This window comes from Somniosus microcephalus, chromosome 19 (genome assembly GCF_052327205.1).
Source record: "Somniosus microcephalus isolate GS21.2 chromosome 19, FLI_Smic_1.0, whole genome shotgun sequence".
Classification (NCBI taxonomy): domain Eukaryota; kingdom Metazoa; phylum Chordata; class Chondrichthyes; order Squaliformes; family Somniosidae; genus Somniosus; species Somniosus microcephalus.
Window position 1 is genome coordinate 53,194,410 of NC_141005.1, and position 21,907 is coordinate 53,216,316.

Below are 21,907 nucleotides of genomic sequence, written 5' to 3' on the forward strand. Positions count from 1 at the left end.
CACATCCACTGGTTTTCCCTTATCCTACCAGTTACATCCTCAAAAAACTCCAGTAGGTTTGTCAAACATGATTTCCCATTCATAAATCCATGTTGACTTTGTCTAATCCCATTGATATTTTCTAAGTGTCCTGTTATCACATCCTTTATAATGGACTCTAGCATGTTCCCTGCTACTGATGTTAGGCTAACCAGTCTGTAGTTCCCTGTCCTTTTTTTAAATAGTGGGATTATATTTGCCACCCTCTAATCTGCAGGAACTGTTCCATAATCTATAGAATTTTGGAAGATGACAACCAATGCATCCACTATTTACATGGCTACCTCTTTTAGTACTCTGGGATGCAGATTATGTGTGGTGAACCTGTGGAATTCTCTACCACAGAAGGCTGTGGAGGCCAAGTCACTGAATATATTTAAGGAGGAGATATAGATTTCTAGACACAAAAGGCATCGAGGGGTATGGGGAGAGCGGGAATATGGTATTGAGATAGAGGATCAGCCATGATCATATTGAATGGTGGAGCAAGCTCAAAGTGCCGAATGGCCTACTGCTATTTTTCTATGTTTTATGTTTCTATTATCAGGCTCTGGGGATTTATTGGCTTTCAGTCCCATTAATTTCTCCAGCACTTTTTTTTACTAATACTAATTTCCTTTAATAATTCCTCCTCCCTAGACCCTTGGTTCCCTAGCATTTCTGGGAAGTTATTTGTGTCCTCTTCCGTGAAGACAGAACCAAAGTATTTGTTTAATTGCTCCACCATTTCCTTGTTCCCCATTATAAATTCCTGTTTCTGACTAAGGATCCTACATTTGTCTTCACTACTTTTTCTTTTTACATACTTGTAGAAGCTTTTACAGTCTGCTTTTATGTTCCTTGCAAGTTTACTCTCTTACTTTATTTTTCCCACTCTTAATCATTCTCTTGGTCCTTTTTTACTGAATTCTAAACTGCTCCCAATCCTTGCTACTTTTTCTGGCAACTTTATATGACTCCTCTTTGGATTAAATGATATCCTTAATTTATTTTGTTAGCCATGGTTGGGCCACTTTTCCTTTTGTGTTTTTGCGCCAGAAAGGAATGTATAACTGTTGCAATTCATTCATTCGTTCCTTAAATGTTAGCCATTGCCTATCCACCGTTATGCCTTTTAATGAAGCTCCCCAATCTATCATAGCCAACTCACTCCTCATACCTTCGTAGTTTCCTTTGTTTAGATTTAGGACCTCGGATTGGACTTCGTCACTTTCCATCTTAATGAAGAATTCTATCATGTAATGGTCACTCTTCCCTAAAGGACCCTGCACAAGATTATTAATTAACCCCTTCTCAGTGCACAATACCCAATCTAGGATGGCCTGTTCCCTAGTTGGCTCAACGTACTGGTCTAAAAAACCAGCTCGTACACACTCCAGGAATTCATCCTCCACAGTATTATTGCTAATTTCATCCTCCACAGTATTATTGCTAATTTGGTTTGGCCAGTCTATATGTAGATTAAAGTCACCCATGATTACTGTAGTAGCCTTGTTACATACATTTCTAATTTTCTGTTTAAAGCCATCCCCTACATTACCACTACTGTTTGGAGGCCTATAGACAACTCCCACCAATGTTTTCTGCCCCTTGGTGCTTCTTAGCTCCACCCAGACTGATTCTACATCTTGATTTTCTGAGCCAATGTCCAATATCCTTTCTCACTATTGCTCTGATTTCATCCTTTACTAACAATGCCACCCCACCTCTTTTTGCCTGTCCTTCCTAAATATCGAATATCCTTGGATATTCAGCTCCCAGCCTTGGTCACCCTGCAGCCATGTCTCTGTAATCACAATTGTATCCGTTTACATCTATTTGCACTGCTAATTTGCCCATCTTATTACGACTGCTTTGTGCATTCAGATACAGTGTCTTTTTAACATTTTTTGTGCTATGGCACTAGTTGTCTTACCCGGACCCTATTTGACTTTGTACGCTCGGTCCCTTCCTGCCACAATCTGGTTATCCTTACCCCAATCACTTTCCTGCACTGCTTCCTTGTCTTTTCTCTTTAACATTCTAGATTTCTCTTCACCGGGACCCTCCCCCTTATTTAGTTTAGTTGCTGCTAGTTTGTGTTGGTTTTACCAGCGGAATTCACTTGAGATCAGCCAAACCAGCGTGAAAGATCGCTGAATTTTATGCATAACTTATGTCCAGCATAAATTTACTAAGAAACTAGTGTATACCAATGAAACTAGTAAATGGTTCAATATAGTTTTTAGTGATTTTAAAATCAGGTTACTCACAAGTGGTGGACTAGACACACTAATTAAAAATGCTTATTTTTGTGATAAATCCATTTTAGATGTAATAATAAAACTGCACCAGGTTACTACTCTTAAATACATCAATGAATATTTTTTAATGCATAGGGAAAAAACCAATTATATTCTATTACACTGCCTGATTGGGCTGGTTCATAAAAGATTAAGGCCGCAATTTTTCTGTTCGAGGCGGCTTGGGTGCGGGACGGCTGCCTTCCAGGTTCCAGTCACACATCAGACGCACAAACATGATTTTGCGTCAATTGGCCTAGTTAAGTCCGCCGTGCGGGCTTGCTGGCCAATTAAGAGGAAGCCGGTGTCAGTTGACATGTCATCTGCCGGTTTTCTTAAAGGGGCCACACATTTTTTTGACAGCTGATTTCTCAGTGTTGGATGGCATGGAGGTGTTGTACTGACAATCACTATACAAAGGTGAGCTCTTGCACTCAGGCTCTCCAGTGACTCCCTACTTAGGCTAGAACAGATTGCAGGTGAGGTTACAGAAGTGATCTGTCACTGGTGAGAGAGGTTCTCCCAATGAAACACAGAAGATAGGAGCAGGAGTAGACCATCCGGCCCCTCAAGCCTGCTCTGCCATTTAATGAGATCATGGCTGATCATCCAAATTCAGTACCCTGTCCCTGCTTTTTCCCCATATCCCTTTAACCTTAAGAAATATATCTAACTCCTCCTTGAATATATTTAATGAATTGGCCTCAACTGCCTTCTGTGGTAGAGAATTCCACAGGTTCACGACTCTCTGGGTGAAGAAATTACTCTTCATCTCTGTCCTAAATGGCTTACCCCTTTAGCCTGTGACCCCTGGTTCTGGACTCCCCCGCCATCGGGAACATCCTGCATCTAGTCTGTCTAGTCTCGTTAGATTTTTATAAGTTTCAATGAGATCCCCTCTCATTCTTCTAAACTCCAGCGAATATAAGCCCAATCTCTCCTCATACGCCATCCCAGGTATCTGGTGAATCTTCACTGCACTCCCTCCATGGCAAGAACATCCTTCCTCCAAATAAGGTGACCAAAACTGCACACACTACTCAAGGTGTGGTCTCACCAAGGCCCTGTACAACTGCAGCAAGACATCCTTGCTCCTGTACTTGAATCCTCTCGCTATGAAGGCCAACATACCATTTGCCTTTTTAACCGCCTGCTGCACCTGCATGCTTACCTTCAGCGACTAGTGCACAAGGACACCCAGGTCTCGTTGCACTTCCCCTTCTCCCAATCTATTGCCGTTCAGATAATAATCTGCCTTCCTGTTTTTGCCACCAAAGTGGATAACTTTGCATTTATCCACATTATACTGCATCTGCCCAATCACAGCACATATCCCACCCAGCTTTGTGTCGTCTGCAAACTGGAGATATTACATCTAGTTCCCTCGTCTAGATCATTAATATATATTGGCCCAGAAATTCGGCTCTCCACGGATGAGTACGCACGGGGTACTCACACGTAGGCCCAATGGAAGTGCCGGTTTCCTGCATGCACTGCGCATGCGCAGGAAACCGGCACTTCCGTTCCCCTGAAAGCAGGGGTTCAGGTGTTGAACGCGTGCGCAGTAGAGACTGCGTGTGCACATTGAACTTCGGTTTTTTTTTTTTTAAAATACAGGTTTTCCCGGGAAGGTAAGCCTGCAGAATTTAAAAATGTAAAAAGCAGGCGTAAGGCCTGCTTTTTACACGGTAAGTGGTGAATTAATTAAAATTGAAACATTTTTTCCCCACAGGTTTATTATTTTTAAATACTTTTAAAGCAAGGTAAGTTTATTTTTAGCCCCATTAGAAAATAAAATTATTTTTTTCAAAAATTTAAATTATTGTTTAAAATAGTTTAATTTATATTTATTTAAAAAGTGATTTAAAAAAAAAATGTATTTGAAGATTTAGTGATGTTTTGTAAGAAAGGGCCCGTAGTATTTATAAGTCTTGACAGCACTTCCTGTCAAACTTATGAATGGAGCATTCCCTGCTCCGATTGGCTCCCCATGGCCCACGTGATCCCAAGGGACGATTCGAACTAACTGCGCCCCTGGGATACGCAAGCACTGCGTGCCGGCAGCTGGACCAGGCCCCAGATCGGAATTCCACAGGGGCCCACAGCTCAATGGCCGGTGCACAAGTTCAGTGCAGATCGGGGGCTTGCACCTGCAGGAAGCCCCCGACCCGAATTTCTGGGCCAATGTGAATAGCTGGGGTCCTAGCACCAATTCCTGCGGTACCCCACTAGTCACTGCCTGCCACTCGGAGAAAGACCCGTTTATTCCAACTCTTTGCTTCCCGTCTGCCAACCAGTTCTCTAACCAAGTCAGTACCTTACCCCCAATCCCGTGTGCTTTAACTTTACATGCTAATCTCTTATGCGGGACCTTATCGAAAGCCTTCTGAAAGTCCAAATACACCCAATCACGTGGGACTAGACATATAAATCAAAACTTGTTAGCTACAGAAAAGTGTAAATTCATTAAAAATGGTTTCCCCAACATTATCTTACCTCTGAAACTCACCAGTCCACCATTGGATCCTTAACACCACTTCTGCAGCTGTCATCAATGCAGAAACATTACAGTAGACCCACAGCACGCCACACATACCTGGTGCGGTGTCCGGACATCAGGAAGCCTGCAGTAGAACTGTCAAAATTGCAAAAAGCCTCTTACCTGTCTGTTAACAACCTGTTAACAAGCAGTTATGTGGCTACAATCCTCTTCCCGCTGCTAGGTGTCAGGTCCATGCACAAATCAAGGACCCGACCCTTTTGAAGATTGATTTGGAGGCGGTTTGACCGTGTTTCCGACCCGGTCAATCTGCGATTTTGCCAGATGTCCTGCCTCCAAACCCGCTCCGAGCCCCGGCAAATTTCCGGCCAGTGTGAGATTATGCAAATGAGTGTGGAAATTTGAACCATAACTTCAGAAACCCTGCACAATTTCAAGTGCAATTTGTACCGCTTGCTGATTCCACCCAAAATGGAAACTCTGTCCCCAATCTTAAACTATCTGATGCCTGAAATTCCTCTTTTATAGGAAAATGTGTTTGATTTTCTCCAGTACATGAACTCTACTTCAAGGCTTTATTAGATAGGAACACTACTTGCTGCATCTGTTCAGTTCTTGTGCCATGTCTTTAGTTTCTTTTATTTATTAAATTCTTTCTAAAAATCTATAACTACACCCACTGCATTTATTTTATCCTCTTATTTCAATAGCTGTTGAGCACGACTAGCCTTTGAGAAATCGGGGGCAGCTGGTCCGGATTAACTTCTCTTTGTCCAAATGCCTGTTCATTTCTTTCCATAGGATAGGTTCTAAAGAATGTATTTTCCTCTTCATACCAAATTAATTTTTGGGTGGAAATGGCATAGACTGGATGGATCCCTGCCCATTTTTCCAATATTGGCAGGCTTTTTAAAATGAGGTGTTAAGGACATATGTTCCACTTATGTTATTACTGCATCACTCGCTCTCTCTGTAAATCATTCCCATTTAAAACAAGGGCCCAACATTGCCAGACATTACAAAAAAGGTGGAAATACATTTAAAGAGCCACAATAGGAACTTTACAGAGTTTCTAAACACCCTATCTCTGAACATTTTTTGTGGACTATTTTGCCATTGAGGCTTGTGCCTTCTGCTGTGGGGCCCCTTACCTCTCTTCGTAACTCTTTCTCTTCCTTTTCACCTGCAAGGTTCTTGTGTATGTTTATTAAGCCAGTCAACACTTAGTTGTCAAGGTTCACGTAAGGATTGCTGCTTTGGTAAAATACTGTAAAGGCACCAGTGCCTATAAACCACGGGTCAGCCGGTGAGGGGAGACGATAGAGGTCAGGGGAACAAATACTGCTTGAGCTGTGAGCTAAGAGCAGAAAGCAAAGGAATATTGTTTCAAGAGATCTGGGTTGATGGTGTAGCACACCAGTACTGTACATCTGGCACAGAGGGCACTCCCAACATCAGAAAACCAGCTGTATATTAGTGTAAATTAATTAATTGAAGTACATAATGTACAGCACAGAAACAGGCCATTCAGCCCAACTGGTCTATGCTGGTATTTATGCTCCACACAAGCCTTCTCCCAGCCCGCTTCAACTAACCTGATCAGCATAACCTATTCCTTTCTCCCTCGTGTTTATCTAGCATTCCCTAAAATGCATCTATGCTATTTGCTATAACTACTTGTTGTGGTAGCAAGTTCCACATTCAAACCACTGAGTAAAGAAGTTTCTCCTGAATTCACTACTGAATTTATTTATGGCCCTAATTTTGGTCTCCCCCCCACAAGTATAAACCTCTCTACCCTATCAAATCCTTTCATAATCTTGAAGGCCTCCATCACATCACTCCTCAGCCTTCTCTTTTCTAGAGAATACAGCTCCAGCCTGTTAAATATTTCCTGATGGGTATAACCTCTCGGTTCTGGTATCAGCCTTGTAAATCTTTTTTGCACCTTCTCCAGTATCTCTACATCCTTTATATAATATAGAGACCAGAACTGTGTATAATACCTCTAAAGTATGGTGTAAGCAAGGTTCTATACAAGTTTAACGTAACTTTTCCTGTTTTTCCAATTCTATCTAGAAATGAACCCCAATGCTTTGATTTTTTTTTAATGTCCTTAGTCACCTGCATCACTACTTTGTGATGTGTGCATCTGTTCCTCTAGATCCCTTTGTTCCTCTACCCATTTAGACTCTTATTTTTCAAGGAATGCATGTGGCCTCATTCTTTCTACCAAAATGCACCTCCTCATACTTATCTATATTGAAAATGATCTGCCAATTACACATCCATTCTGCAAGTTTATTAAAGTCTTGTATTGTCAGTTTTCACTATACCCCCCAATTTGGTGTTATCCGCAAATTTTGAAATTGTACTTCCAATTCCCAAGTCCAACTCGTTTATGTAAATGGTGAACATACTGATCGTTGTGGAACATCACTTCCCACTTTTTTGCCAGTCTAAGTAACTACCCTTTTAACCCCTACTCCCGTTTTTCTCATTTTGTAGCCAGATTGCTATCCATTCTGCTACTTGACTCCCACCTTCACATACGTCGAATATGCGGAACCTTTTGAAAATCCAAATATATTACATCTACTACATTACCCATGTCTACTCTGTTACTTCAAGAATTCAATAAGGTTGGTGAAGCATGACCTTTTTGAAATCTGTGTAAAGGTTATATTCACACTGCCATATGATATTAAAGGATTTTCAGTTTAAAAAAGCCAAAGATTTAGGAACTAATTCTTTTTGAATAACTAATTCAAATGAGCAGCCCTAAAACATAAAAAGTAAAATCCAAATGAACATATAAGCATAGGAAAAATGTGTTAGTGATCCAGTTGAATTCCAGAGGTGAGGTGAGAGTGACTGCCCTTGACATCAAGGCAGCATTTGACAGAGTGTGGCATCAAGGAGCCCCAGTAAAACTGAAGGTAAATGGGAATCAGAGGGAAAAACGGTCCACTGGCTGGAGTCATACCTAGCACAAAGGAAGATGGTTGTGGTAGTTGAAGGTCAATCATCACAGCCCCAGGACACTGCTGCAGGAGTTCCTCAGGTCAGTGTCCTAGGCCCAACCATCTTCAGTTGCTTCATCAATGACCTTCCCTCCAACATAAGGTCAGAAATAGGGATGTTTGCTGATGACTGCAGTGTTCAGTGCCATTCACAACTCCTCAGATAATGAAGCAGCCCATGCCCGCATGCAACAAGACTTGGACGACATTCAGGCTTAGGCTGATAAGTGGCAGGTAACATTTGCGCCACACAAGTGGCAAGGACATTTGGAGGCAATGACTATCTCCAACAAGTGAGTCTAACCACCGCCCCTTAACATTCAACAGCATTACCATCACCAAATCCCCCACCCTCAACATCCTGGGGGGTCACCATTGACCAGAAACTTAACTGGACCAGCCACATAAATAATGTGGCAACAAGAGGTCAGAGACTCTGCGGCAAGTGTCTCACCTCCCGACTCCGCAAAGCCTTTCCACCATCTACAAGGCACAAGTAAGGAATGTGATGGAATACTCTCCACTTGCCTGGATGAGTGCAGCTCCAACAACACTCAAGAAGCTAGACACCATTCAAGACAAAGCAGCCCGCTTGATTGGCACACCATCCACCACCTTAAATATTCACTCCCTCCACCACCGGCCTACCGTGGCTGCAGTGTGTACCATCTACAAGATGCACTGCAGCAACTCGCCAAGGCTTCTTCAACAGCACATCCCAAACCCGTGACCTTTTCCACCTAGGACAAGGGCAGCAGGCGCATGGGAACACCACCACCTCCAAGTTTCACTCCAAGTCACACAGCATCCTGACTTAGAAATATATCGTCAATCCTTCCTCATCGCTGGGTCAATATCCTGGAACTCCCTCCCTAACAGCACTGTGGGAGTACCTTCACCACTCAAGGCAGCGGCTCACCACCACCTTCGAGGGCAATTAGGGATGGGCAATAAATGCTGGCCTTGCCAACGACACCCACATCCGATAAATGAATAAAAAAGTTAGCCACAGGATCAGTGCTCTTACTGAAACTATCTTAACCAGTAAGTTTGGAGTTAGGCACCCTTCTGCTCAAATTGAGAGTCCCTGGATCCCCATCATGCAGATTACTACAATGTATCTTTTGTGCAGAGGTGAAAGAAATAGGAAATCAGACGGGTGAATTGAGTTATATTTGAGCAATAGGTTTGGGCCTGAAAGGAAATAATGGGAAAATAATAATTTGGGGTATGAGAGGAGCACTTAACAGTCTCTGGTGTGACCAATGATAGACCCCTCACTGTGGAGACCACAAAAAGCACCTGTGATTTGATAGGATTAAAGTACTCCCACCTCTGCTGGTTGCAGGAGCCAAAATAAAAATGACTTTAGCCAATCTCAATCTACTTCCCAATTTGGCATTAAGTGGCAACTTAATTTAGCGGTCACAAGGCTGGCTCATGTGGAAAGTTATATATATCTCAATGGTATCTTACGGTGCAGTCACACTACCACTTTCACATCCAAGCAAAATGGTTTTGGATACGCATGAACACAAAAGTGGCTGTACAACTCAAAAGACTATCACAGGATAAAACCTTGAGGTGCAAGATCCTCTCCAAGAAGCCACCTCACAGCAGTTCGAGTTTGCACTGAGTGCAGTATAACTCTAGCCATAGATTTTGGAGTTCAAATATATCAGAATGCAGTCAAGGGGCATTTACTCTACATTTAATCCATGCTTCTACATGATCTGGGCTGTTCTATGTTGGCAACAGGTTTTTAAGAAAAGCACCAATTAATTTATGATGCCAGCTGAAACAACTAGGGTGGCTTGTACCCTACAGTTCTCCAACCATCTCTTTTTAAAGGTATACTTCCACAATTCATCAGTTTCCAGTCCAGCAAATTGAGCATTTTATTTGCAGATTACCAACATTTCAGCAGTGTACTTTTGGTTGATAATCTGCAGTTTTCTGGAAGTCTATAATTCATTGCTGATTAAATGCAAGCCCCAGCTAAATGTGCATTTTTAATTAAGGTTAATTGTTCCCTTTGTTTGGAGATGGGGGAGGAAAATAGGAATAGTTCTGCTCAGTAAAGGTGAAGGAGAACTGCTGGGAAATAACGTTTTTCCTCTCAGCAGGTTAAACTACCCTCAAAGCCAGGTATTACACAAGTTCAATGTTGTCCAAACGGCTTCAAAAATTCCACTTTAATTTCCCATACTAAGACATCATTAAGTGTGACTTGCAAGTTATGAAGAATGCTGTACATCCAGCAGAAACTAGATTGAGACTGGTCACACCCATTAAAGTTGCAGAAGTTACACGTTTATTTCAGGAAAGGCCATTAAAATGCTTTCCAAATAAACCACAATTATATTTTATTCATAGATTATTGCACTTGCCCTGGCCTTTTAAAATATAATTTTAGCCGTGGTACACAAACAAGAAAGGTGATTGAAGAATGTTTATTTTGAAGAATGAGGAATAAGCACCTATGTCTCAATCAATCCGGATCCATAAATTCTTAACACATTGCATTTCCCTCAGGGACCAGAGAACATGAGAACCCACAAAGTGGTATCTTCAAGAATAATAAAGAATGGAAGCTTCCCTCCCATTACCTAGGTTGGGTTATCTAATGGGCCACTTAATCTATGAGATAGAGCACTGCAAAATTACCCCAAATCTCTGAGTAACACTGATATGCTTATCCAAAATTAGAAAGTCATTACAAATGTTTTGACAATAGTCATACTAGGCCATACAGGGTTCCCATTTCCATGAAATTATACCCGAAAGGAAAAATGACTCCAGATTTCAATATACAATGTGCTAAAATAACTCTCAACGCAGTGTGGTGAGCACTTTTATTTACAAATATGATTAAAAGCTTACTTTTGCCTCGACAGTCATGCTATTTTACCTGAAAAAAATTGGAGTGCATGCAATAGTAAAGCATCTTACTGGTTTGTTTTGTAAGAAAATACACAGCTTGTAGTATGAGTAAGCAACATTTATGGTCTAGATGGAAAATTCCATTAGAAGATCCCACTGACAGCCAGATTTACCTCCATATACTGAACGAAAAATCATTAAAAAATTAATTTGAGGAACCATTAAAATACTTTATGAAAATAAGTAAAAGCTCTCCTGAATTCCATCTATACAATATATGTGATAGTGCCTTGGCCCTATTGTGCTACTTGGGTCCCAGGATTCACATACAGTCATCTGCCACAGCAGAAAATGATTTTTTATATATATATATATATGATATGATTAACACTGGGTCAGGATACCCTAGCCAGCATTTTTTTAAAAACTCTATTTCCCAGAAGCACTTTGTATGATCGACATGTACATCAAATTCTTTTGTATCAAATTATTCAATCTTAATAAAATTTCCTGATGAATAAATACCGAAAGAAAGCTAGCAGCGAGTAAGATAAGGCTGCAGATATAACATTTGTCTTTCTGCACAGATTTACAAATTATCTGTAATGCATGATCATAAGCGATGTACATCCTGCTTTCCAATTTCACAAAAAGTATGATTGCACATATATCAATACTGTGTCATTTTAAAAGATGACCAACAAATGGTCAGCGTTCTTTTTAACATTAACAACGGGCCCTGATTATAAGGAAATTTAAGGACTGTACAGGCACTAGTCCAGAGGTGATGTCTGCCCTCAATAAGTGAGCCCATGATTAGGATACCTGGGCAAGGTTATGGCATAGTTTTTCATCTATAGTCTTCCTTGGGATAGTCCAATGTAACCAGATTTCCAAACCCAAGTCTGAGGCTTTCCATGTCAAAGCTTTCAAGTTCCCGCCCTTGTCTTTCCAATAAATTTCGTATTCTCTCGGTGCGCTCCTTCTGAAGTGCAGCCAGTTCCTCTTCAATCTTGAAATAAGAAATAAATGGAAAATTAAAAAAAATGTTTAAACAACACTTTTCTTGCTATAATACATGGTACCAGTAGAATTTTCAGAATCCAAATCGAACCAATATTTCTAAGTCACCTCCCGACGATACCACCTTCCACACCAGTGCTTCAGACATGTCTTCCTTTTTCTGCAACCGAGGATTCCCCTCTACCGTGGTTGACACTGCCCTCGACTGTGTCAGTTCTATCTCCCGCACTTCTGCCCTCACCCCTGCCCCTCCCTCCCGGAACCACGATAGGGTTCCCCTTGTCCTCACCTTTCACCCCACCAGCCTCCACATTCAACGGATCATCCTCTGGCATTTCCGCTACCTCCAAAAGTGATCCCACCACCAAACGTATCTTCCCCTCCCCTTTCAGCATTCCGCAGGGACCGCTCCCTCCGAGACACCCTAGTCCACTCCTCTATCACCCCAAACAGCCCTTCCCCTTCGCCTGGCACCTTCCCGTGCAGGAGGAGATGTAACACCTGCCCCTATACCTCCCCGCTTCCCACTGTCCAGGGCCCCAAACACCCCTTCCAGGTGAAACAGCGATTTACTTGTACTTCTCGCAATCTAGTATACTGTATTCGCTGCTCACGATGCGGTCTCCTCTACATTGGGGAGACCAAACGCAGATTGGGTGACCGCTTTGCGGAACACCTCCGTTCAGTCCGTAAGGGTGACCCCGAGCTTCCGGTCGCCTGTCATTTTAATTCACTGCTCCATTCCCACTCGGACCTCACCGTCCTTGGCCTCTTGTATTGTTCCACAGCACCTCATCTTCCGATTAGGCACTCTGCAGCCTTCCGGACTCAATATCGAGTTCAACAATTTCAGATCATAACCTCAGCCCCTATTTCATTTTTTCTTGTAATTTTTCCACTCCTTCCCACCCCCCCTTTCCTTTTGTTTCTCTCTCACACCTGGCAGCTATCTCTTGCCCTGCCAGTACACTTTACACCTAATCTCAGCCTATTACCATCTCGTCTAGCTTCTAATACCTTTTATTGTCTCTTTTACTTCTTTTGTTTCTTTTATTCTTTTGTCCGATCGCAGCCCTGCCTTCGATCTATTTTCTTTTCTTTCCGGTTTTGAAGACGGGTTCGACCCGAAACGTCAACTCAAATTTCTCTCCACGGATGTTGCCTGACCTGCTGAGTTTTTCCAGCATTTTCTGTTGTTATTTCCCCCTTCCTATGGTTCCACAGGAAGCTATCTGGTATATCATCTAAGTGGTCATTCTTCACATGTAAGCCCAGTGAATGTTGGCAAGCTACAGGGGAAATCACACCCAAGCCTGATCTCAGCCGACATCCATACATGGGCCAGGACTTTTCCCTGGTGGTGCTCCTGCTCTGCTGCTGTAACTTCACCAGAAATGTGACAAAACCCTTTCAGCAATGAAGTGGGAACAGCTCCAAAGAAATTCCTCAGCCATGCACTTTCCAGCAAAAGGGGAAGGGGCATGGTAACTAAATGTTCATTTTTCTTCTGCATTTCAATACAGTATTTCCCCATTTTAGTATATCATTTCTAAAAAGCCAAAAATGCCCTCTATTTCTTTGACATGTTAGCTATTTTTTAACCAATAAGGCTAATTTGTAATTTTAATAAGATTAGGATTCATTTGCTGTTAATGGGATCTTAGTGTATAAATTGGCTACTCATTTGCCTACATAAAATTATAAAGCAAAAAGTTATTTGCATGAAGCATTGAGATATTGCTGACATAGGTGCTGTAATTGCTGACATAGGTGCTATATAAATACAAGTTTCAAGTCTGTGTGAATTGAAAAAACCCAGTATGTATAAACAGTAAATTAATGATTATATTCTTAATGTAATGTTAAGATAAGTTGAACATTTCATTAAAATTTACTAACTATAAGTTGCCTCAATACAGGAAACTTTCTGGTATCCGGCACTGACGGGACCGAGCTGGTGCCGGTCGATCAACACTGCCAGAGAAACGAGCACTAATGTTAAAACATAGAGCTCAGAGCTCCGTCTGAAGCAACAAACCCTCAAAACAGTCGGCGCAGCTTGCAAGCGTCTCTGGAGCTAAGCAACAGCTTCAGCTAGACGCTTGCAGAGCCACGAAATGGAGAAAAAAAGCAACGAAAAGTAAAAAAAAGTTATCTGAACCGACTCCTGAATTTTGCTGGTGGATAGAGCATTCCGGATATTTAACCTCCGTTTAAACGAAAGTTTCCTGTACAATGTTCCATTTTTAAGTGAATTGATGTTATGCAGTCTTTTGTTATGCTATACAACCTCTTCTGTACCTGTTATGCACTTAGCCCAGAGATGTAAAGCATTGTAGGAATTGAGTTGTGTGTGTGGTAGAACTGATGAGGATTCACATTAGTAACAATTGCATAGTTTACAAATCACACCCAACAGCATTGGAGCTCTAAATACAAATGCCACAGAGATTGACAGTATTCAACAATAGAACTTTCTTCTTCTGCACTAGAATTAGCTTCAAAAGGACAAATTAAATTCAGAGTAAAGCTCCCATCCCCTTTCAATGTCCCACCAATGTGGCTGAATGTCAAAAGGTGTACTCATGCCCAGTGGAAACTGGGCTGAAACAGCTTAAGCTGATTTCACTTGATCATTGTAGCCCACTAGGAAGAGGGGGCAATTTCATAAACAGCACCTGGATTATTGACGATTAAAGGCATGAAAGGACAGTAACATGTTGAAAAGGCAAAGCTCTCTATTTTTAGAATTTTATACTGTATGACGCACCATCTACTGATTTACAACCAGAATTCTATCAGTGGCACGCAATCTGACAACTCAGTGGTGCGAGAGTATAGCTCAGAGACAATTGACCCTCTGTTGGAAAGCACCTGGCCTTTTATCATCACCTATATAAGGTAGCATGATTAAGATTGCCAACTCAATTTATCAGGGGAGAAGAATCATGGTGATGAAACCATGTCCTAGCCCTCTATTGTGCACCATCTTGATGTTCCAACATGGACAATATCACAAAGCATGGTATTCAAAATGCTGTGCCAAGTTTGATGATCTTGTAGTGGTGCTTAATGAAAAAATTTAATTTCCTTTTTAAAATAATTTATTTTATAAAGGGAACTTATTACACCACACTTAGCTAGCCACATTTATAAACGGCTTTGAGAAAACACGCATACTACTACAGATACAAGGAACAGTTTTGATTTGAACTGACCTTTTGTTCAAGGCGTGCTCTGCGCAGTGACACCAGTTGCTCCAGTTTCTGAAGCTCTCGCTCATGCTGTGCTTCAGTCTGCATCTTAATTTTACTCTGGTAGGCGTGGAGTAGCTCCATTTCCTGCTGAAGCTGATGTTTCAGGGCTTGGCACTCTGCTTCCTGGGCCTCATCTAATCGCAGCTAAATATTTAAAAAAATATCGTCAATACCACTGCACTCATCCAGAAATTTCTACAATACGGCAAACTTGATCTCAGTACCTCAGACAAAAGAATAGTGGATTAGATCTTTAGGCGTGGAATCTAAAAACTTCTTTATGAAGGATAGGCTTTAGACTGTGTGAGTAAGCGGAACACTAGTAAGTTCATCGACCCACCCTGGGTTATGGCTGAGGGAACTAAATAATAATAGTACAGGGATAGATTCAGTGACTTTTCCCAATTTCATCAACATTCACCATTATGCAAAACATTTCAAATAATTTAACAGAACTATAGAAAGATAAAAGTTAACTTTTGTTTAATAAACATCTTGTATTTATATAGCACCTTTAGCGTAGTAAAACGTCCCAAGGTGCTTCACAGGAGTATTAAGACAAAAAAAAATGTGACTCCAAGCCACATAAGGAGAAAATTAGGGCAGGTGACCAAAAGCTTGATCAGAAAGGTAGGTTTAAAGGAGCGTCTTAAAGGAGGAGAGGTAGAGAGGGGGAGAAGTTTAGAAAGGGAATTCCAGAGCTTATGGCCTAGGCAACAAAAGGCACGGCCACCAATGGTTGAGCAATTATTTTCAGGGATGCCCAAGAGGGCAGAATTAGAGCAGCACAGATATCTCGGGGGGGGGGGGTTGTGGGGCTGGAGGGGATTACAGAGATGGGGAGGGGCGAGGCCATGGAGGGATTTAAAAACAATAAAGGGGACAATGGCATGGGTCCCTCAAGAAACAAGCAGTTGAAGACTGATCACTGGTACTTTACAGTGGCTCACTCTGTTTTCTTCTTTATTGAAAGCCTTCGCAAACATATTTGCTCTTTATTATATACATTGGCCCACAAATACAAAAAGGTCACAGTTTATGTAATTTTACAGATTAGTATGAATGGTTTAGATACTATTAAGAAATTTGTCAAACAATATATTACCTCATAAACAATATATTATTTTCAACAATTTCAGAAAGCTCGAGAACAACACCTCATCTTTCGATTAGGCACTTTACAGCCTGCCGGACTCAACATAGAGTTCAACAATTTCAGAAACCAGTCCCCATCCACCACCACCCTCCTCCGCCTGGCTGAACTTGTTCTCACATTGAACAACTTCTCCTTTGACTCCACTCACTTCCTCCAAATTAAAAGGTGTTGCTATGGGAACCCGCGTGGGCCCTAGCTATGCTTGCCTGTTCATGGGATATGTGGAGCATTCTTTGTTCCAGTCCTACTCAGGTCCCCTCCCTCACCTCTTTTCCAGTACATCGATGACTGTATTGGTGCCGTTTCCTGCTCTCGCCCTGAACTAGATAAGTTCATTCACTTTACTTCCAATTTCCACACTTCCCTCACCTTCACATGGTCCATCTCCGACTCTTCCCTTCCCTTCCCTGACTTCTCCGTCTCCATTTCTGGCAATCGGCTTTCGACAACCATCGACTACAAGCCCACCGACTCCCACAGCTACCTGGATTACACTTCCTCCCACCCCGCTTCCTGTAAGGACTCTGTTCCATTCTCCCAGTTTCTCCATCTCCGCCGCGTCTGTTCTGATGATGCCACCTTCCATACCAGTGCTTCCGACATGTCTTCCTTTTTCCTCAACCGAGGATTCCCCTCTACTGTGGTTGACACGGCCCTTGACCGTGTCCGTTCTATTTCCTGCACTTCTGCTCTCACCCCTTCACCCCCCCCCCCAGAACCACGATAGAGTTCCCCTCGTCCTCACCTTTCACCCCACCAGCCTCCCCATTCAATGGATCATCCTCCGCCATCTCCAACGTGACCCCACCACCAAACACATCTTCCCCTCATCTCCCCTTTCAGCATTCCGAAGGGACCACTCCCTCCGCGACACCCTGGTCCACTCCTCAATCACCCCCAACAGCCCCCCTTCTTCACCTGGCACCTTCCCGTGCAAGCGCAGGAGATGCAACACATGCCCTTTTACCTCCTCCCTTCCTACTGTCCAGGGCCCCAAACACCCCTTCCAGGTGAAACAGCGATTTACTTATACTTCTTACAATTTAATATACTGTATTCACTGCTCACGATGCGGTCTCCTCTACATTGGGGAGACCAAACGCAGATTGGGCGACCGCTTTGCGGAACACCTCCGTTCAGTCCGTAAGGGTGACCCTGAGCTTCCGGTCGCCTGTCACTTTAATTCTCCACTTCACTCCCGCTCTGATCTCTCTGTCCTCGGCCTATTACATTGTTCCAATGAAGCTCAACGTAAGCTCGAGGAACAGCACCTCCTCTTTCGATTGGGCACTTTACAGCCTGCCGGACTCAACATAGAGTTCAACAATTTCAGATAATAATCCCTGCCCCCATTTTTCATGCAGTATGATTTTGCCATTCCCATTTGCAACATGTTCTTTCAATTCCTTCCTCCCCTCCTAAAGCCCCCCCGCCGTCTCTGCACCTGCTTAATATCTGTTACATCTCCAGCTTTTTCCAGTTCTGATGAAGGGTCCCAGACCTGAAACGTTAACTCTGTTTCTCTCTCCACAGATGCTGCCTGGCCTGCTGAGTATTTCCAGCATTTTCTGTTGTTATTTCAGATTTCCAGCATCCGCAGTATTTTGCTATTGTAATATATTACCTCCCAAATGTAAAGTGCAATAGTTATAGTATTTCAAAAGAAATCCAAGAGAGGCGATTAGAACAGAGACAGTGATGGCTAGTGTTCCCAAAACACATGTAGTTACTTTAATTTTTTTTAAAAGGTTAATATTACATTCCATTTAGAAAATGGTCCATTTTTTAGCATTGTAAACTTATCATACCAAGAATGTTTTTACAAAGATCACATCCATATTCATAAGCTTCTAGATCTCAATTTTGTAGATCCTGTAAAATCTTATAAACTGAGTAAAAGCAAATTGTGTGATATAGCATAGGTATTTTTTCCATGCTTTTTGGAAGAATTTCAAGTCTACATTTAGAATTTAAGGGATCTAAAGCAGTAATATGAACCTGCAAGTATATGAAGGTGGAAATTATAGGCACTTGTAGCATTTTAGGATTTAACAAGGTGACCACTTTGGAATCTATAGGTTACAAAAGCACTTCAACTGTTATGAAGATACACAAAAAAGTCAAGGGGGGGGGGGAATTGCTAAGTTTTTATATTTCATATAGTATCCACTTTTCCTAGATTAAAAGCATATCAAAATTCTACTATGCTATAGCAATATAAATGACAATTTTTAATGAGAGTCTAAAATACAAAGTAGACAATCCTAAAGGTACTACAGTATTTTAGTACTAAAAGTGCCAATTCTGGAGATGGGAAAATGTAGTGGATGCAACATTAAACTCTCCACTCATTAAATGCTCTAGCATAATGAGACACAAGTTCTTCCCACTGTTTCACAATTTCAACCGGGCCCTCTGGAATGATGAGTAAAGACATCAAGGGACACAGGTGAATCAACCACAGTGCTCCTGCACCTCTGAAATTAACATTCAGGATAGATCCGGAAATCACCTGAGTGCTACCACTGAGCCAAGGCTGACACCAAGGTAACAAGAGGTGTGGAAGATACGTTGATGAGGACTGAACATTTAAAGCCTTCTCCATATCTAAATAATAAAAATTGTGCAATAAATCCAACTAAAAGCCACTGAATTAAGGGCAAAGATCATAGACAATGATTCTTAATGATGCATAAGAGCAGTCTTGACTTCGAGATATAAAGCACCTTTAAAGAAACATGCCACTTCTAAACCTGCAGTTTATCGGTGTAGAAAGTAGATTACGTACCGCCTGTGAGGCCATCATCTCATTGATACTTTGTTCATACTGTTCTGCCAGGATAGCCAGTTTCCTTGTCTGTTCCTCTTTAAGTGCTTTTAGGACCATCTTGTGGTCACTTTTTGGAGTTACCTCCAGCTGGTGGTTCCTCAGTGCTTTGTACTGTTTTGTTTGGACTTTACACGTGTCTTGGAACTGCTTCTTTATCTGTAGCTCCATAGCCTGCACAGAAGCACAAGGCAAGATCAATGTTAGGTTGTGAAAGAACTTGTACATAAGCTATTCCTTCAAAACACATATAGCCAATGTCACACAATTACAATATGCTAAAGTAAAATCCGGTGTTATGGGCAGAAAACTATTTATTAGAAACAGATTTTTTTTTTTTTTTTTTAAATTCAGATTTTGAAAAAATAGAATGACCAGAAGATTCAGATCTAATAAGGACCTCAAAGTGGGTTACGGCCCACATTTTTATTGGTCGTCACCAAATTTAAATCTTCAGAAATAGTGTTATCCTTATATAGAATATTTATCCAGTTTAATCAACTTAATATACGAATGACAGTTTCTAGCATCCTATATTTAAGTATATGTAGAATATTACAGCTGATTGAGCTACAAGCATTAATTCAATTAAGGGATTCTGATACAGTCATAGATATCAGTAGATCAAAGACTGAAATACAACTTTAAATGCAATATCAAACACTACAATATACAATGGATCTTCCTCTTTCACTGAGTTTACATTCTAAGTGACGGGTAGAATTTCAGGTTGACTGTCTAATGCATTGTGTCAGAGAATGCACACCTATACACATTACTGCACATTTAGCAATTTTGCTACAATCATGGTGCATGTGAAGGGAAAATCAAATGCTAAGATACGCTGGACAACTTAATAGTTGGGTCAAGTGGGGTATTAGCATCACACTGCTTGCCTACAATCCTGCTTCGGGCAGGAGACAAAAGTGTAGTAATGTAATGTAGGTATATTCTATACATTCATGATGATCAAATTTGATAACTTTTGCTCACCAGATAAAAAATTTTAAATTATTTGATAAACAAAGTCAACAACAAGAAATGGCCATTCAGCTCACTGAAACTCACTCAGTAAAGAAATCCTTATATATTGCTTCTGAACTTATTACTGCTATGATTCACTGAGGTTCTGGGTTCACCTTATCTGCGCCATTTATTATACACTTCAATGAGGCCTGACTCACCCCACCGCCCCCATTTTCTCCTCTGAAGGCCGTAGAGTTTAAGCTTCTATAATACAGCCCCATAGCTCATTCTCTTTATACTTGGAATTATGCTTACTGCTCTTCTCTGCACCGTATCCAATACCTGCATGTCATTTTTGGACCAAAACTGATTACAATGCACTGATCACATCACATCACACCTGTGGAGACTTGGCATAATCGCAACAGACTTGCACGCCATTCTTCGGGCTTACTTATCCCAATAACCTTAATGTTCTTTTTAATTGCTTGGCCACACTGTCTGGACATTAACAGAGAAAAATCTGAGGGTCATGATGGGCAGGTCACAAAGTCTCCCCGTGCTAATTCTTTTCCATTCATTTTGTGCTTACATCACAGTATTTATTTCCTCTAAATTTGTTATACTTTACACTTGTTAGCATTAAATTTCTTTCACCACTTACCCAATCAGCCCAAATGCATAACAGACCTAAGTCCTTCCACAAATCGTTAACTTGGTCTTTATTGGCCTCCCCATTTTAGTGCTATCTGCAAATTCGATGAGCATTGGTTTCAGCATTCAGGTCATTCACATAGATTAAAATCAACAGGATACCATGCAATGATTTCCTGCTGTCATCCATGCAACACTTCCCCCAGTTTGGCATCTTTCACTATTGTCCATTTTTTTTTTTTTAAAAGCCAAATTCTTATCTGATCCCAAATGCTTTACTTCATTTCCATGATGTTTAGTTTAATAAATCTTAGAATCATAGAATGATACAGCACAGGAGATCATTAGGCCCATTGTGAGCTATCCAATTAATCCCACTCCCCTGCTCTTTCCCTATAGCCCTGTAATTCTTTTCCCTTCAAGTACAGGAAACTTTGGTTTATCTGGAGGTTAACTGTCCGGAATGCTCGATCCACCGGCAAAAATCAGGAGCCGTTAGTTTTTTTCTTTTCTTTTCGTTGCTTTTTTTTTCTCCACCAGTCAGGCTCTGCAAGGTCTCGCTGAAGCTGTTGCTAAGCTACAGAGACGCTTGCAAGGTACGGCTGACTGTTTAGAAGTTGTACAGGGTTTGTTGCCAGATACGGAGCAGCTCCGTATGTTTCAACATTAGCGCTGGTTTGTCCGGCAGTTTTGATGGGACGGCAACAGCTCGGTCCCGTCGGTGCCAGATATCACAAAGTTTCCTGTATATATCCAATTCTCTTTTGAATGTTACAATTGAATCTGCTTCCACACCACCGTCAGACAGAGCATTCCAGATCACAACAAATCGCTATGTAAACAAAGTGTTTCATGTCGCCTCTGGTTCTTTTGCCAATCACCTTAAATCTGTGGCCTCTGATTATTGACCCTTCTGCCACTGAAAACAGTTTCTCCTTATTTACTCTATCAAAACCATTCATGATTTTGAACACCTCTATCAAATCTCCTCTTGACCTTCTCTGCTCCAAGGAGAACAACCCCAGCTTATCCACATAACTGAAGTTCCTCATCCCTGGTACCATTCTAAAATCTGAGCGTAACCACAGATCGCAACGTTAACCGAGTGCATCGTGAACAGAGTGGGAAGTTGATAATTTGATAAGTGTTGGGAATTTGGTTCGGGGGGGGGGGGGGGGGGAGGTGAAGAGAAGGAGGTGCTTCTTTTTGCCTTTAACACTTGTAGTGGTTTGTGTAAGCTTGAAGCAGTAAGTAGTTAAAATGTTGTCAGTGTTTAAGCACTTGGTGCAAGTTAGCT

General features: G+C 41.5%; 1 protein-coding gene across 6 annotated transcripts in view; it reads right to left on the minus strand.

Annotated features, from left to right (window-relative positions):
* Positions 1-10,278: 10,278 nt before the first annotated feature.
* Positions 10,279-21,907, minus strand: part of taok3a (TAO kinase 3a) — a 171,807-nt gene continuing 160,178 nt past the window's right edge. For all 6 annotated transcript variants that reach the window (XM_085961790.1, XM_085961792.1, XM_085961788.1 and 3 more), the window contains 3 exons: positions 18,952-19,164; positions 14,969-15,151; positions 10,279-11,739 (listed from right to left, as the gene is read on the minus strand). In XM_085961790.1, coding sequence (XP_085817916.1) covers positions 11,578-11,739; positions 14,969-15,151; positions 18,952-19,164 — 558 coding nt within the window. In that variant the 3' untranslated portion in view covers positions 10,279-11,577. The remainder of the gene's footprint in view (positions 11,740-14,968; positions 15,152-18,951; positions 19,165-21,907) is intronic.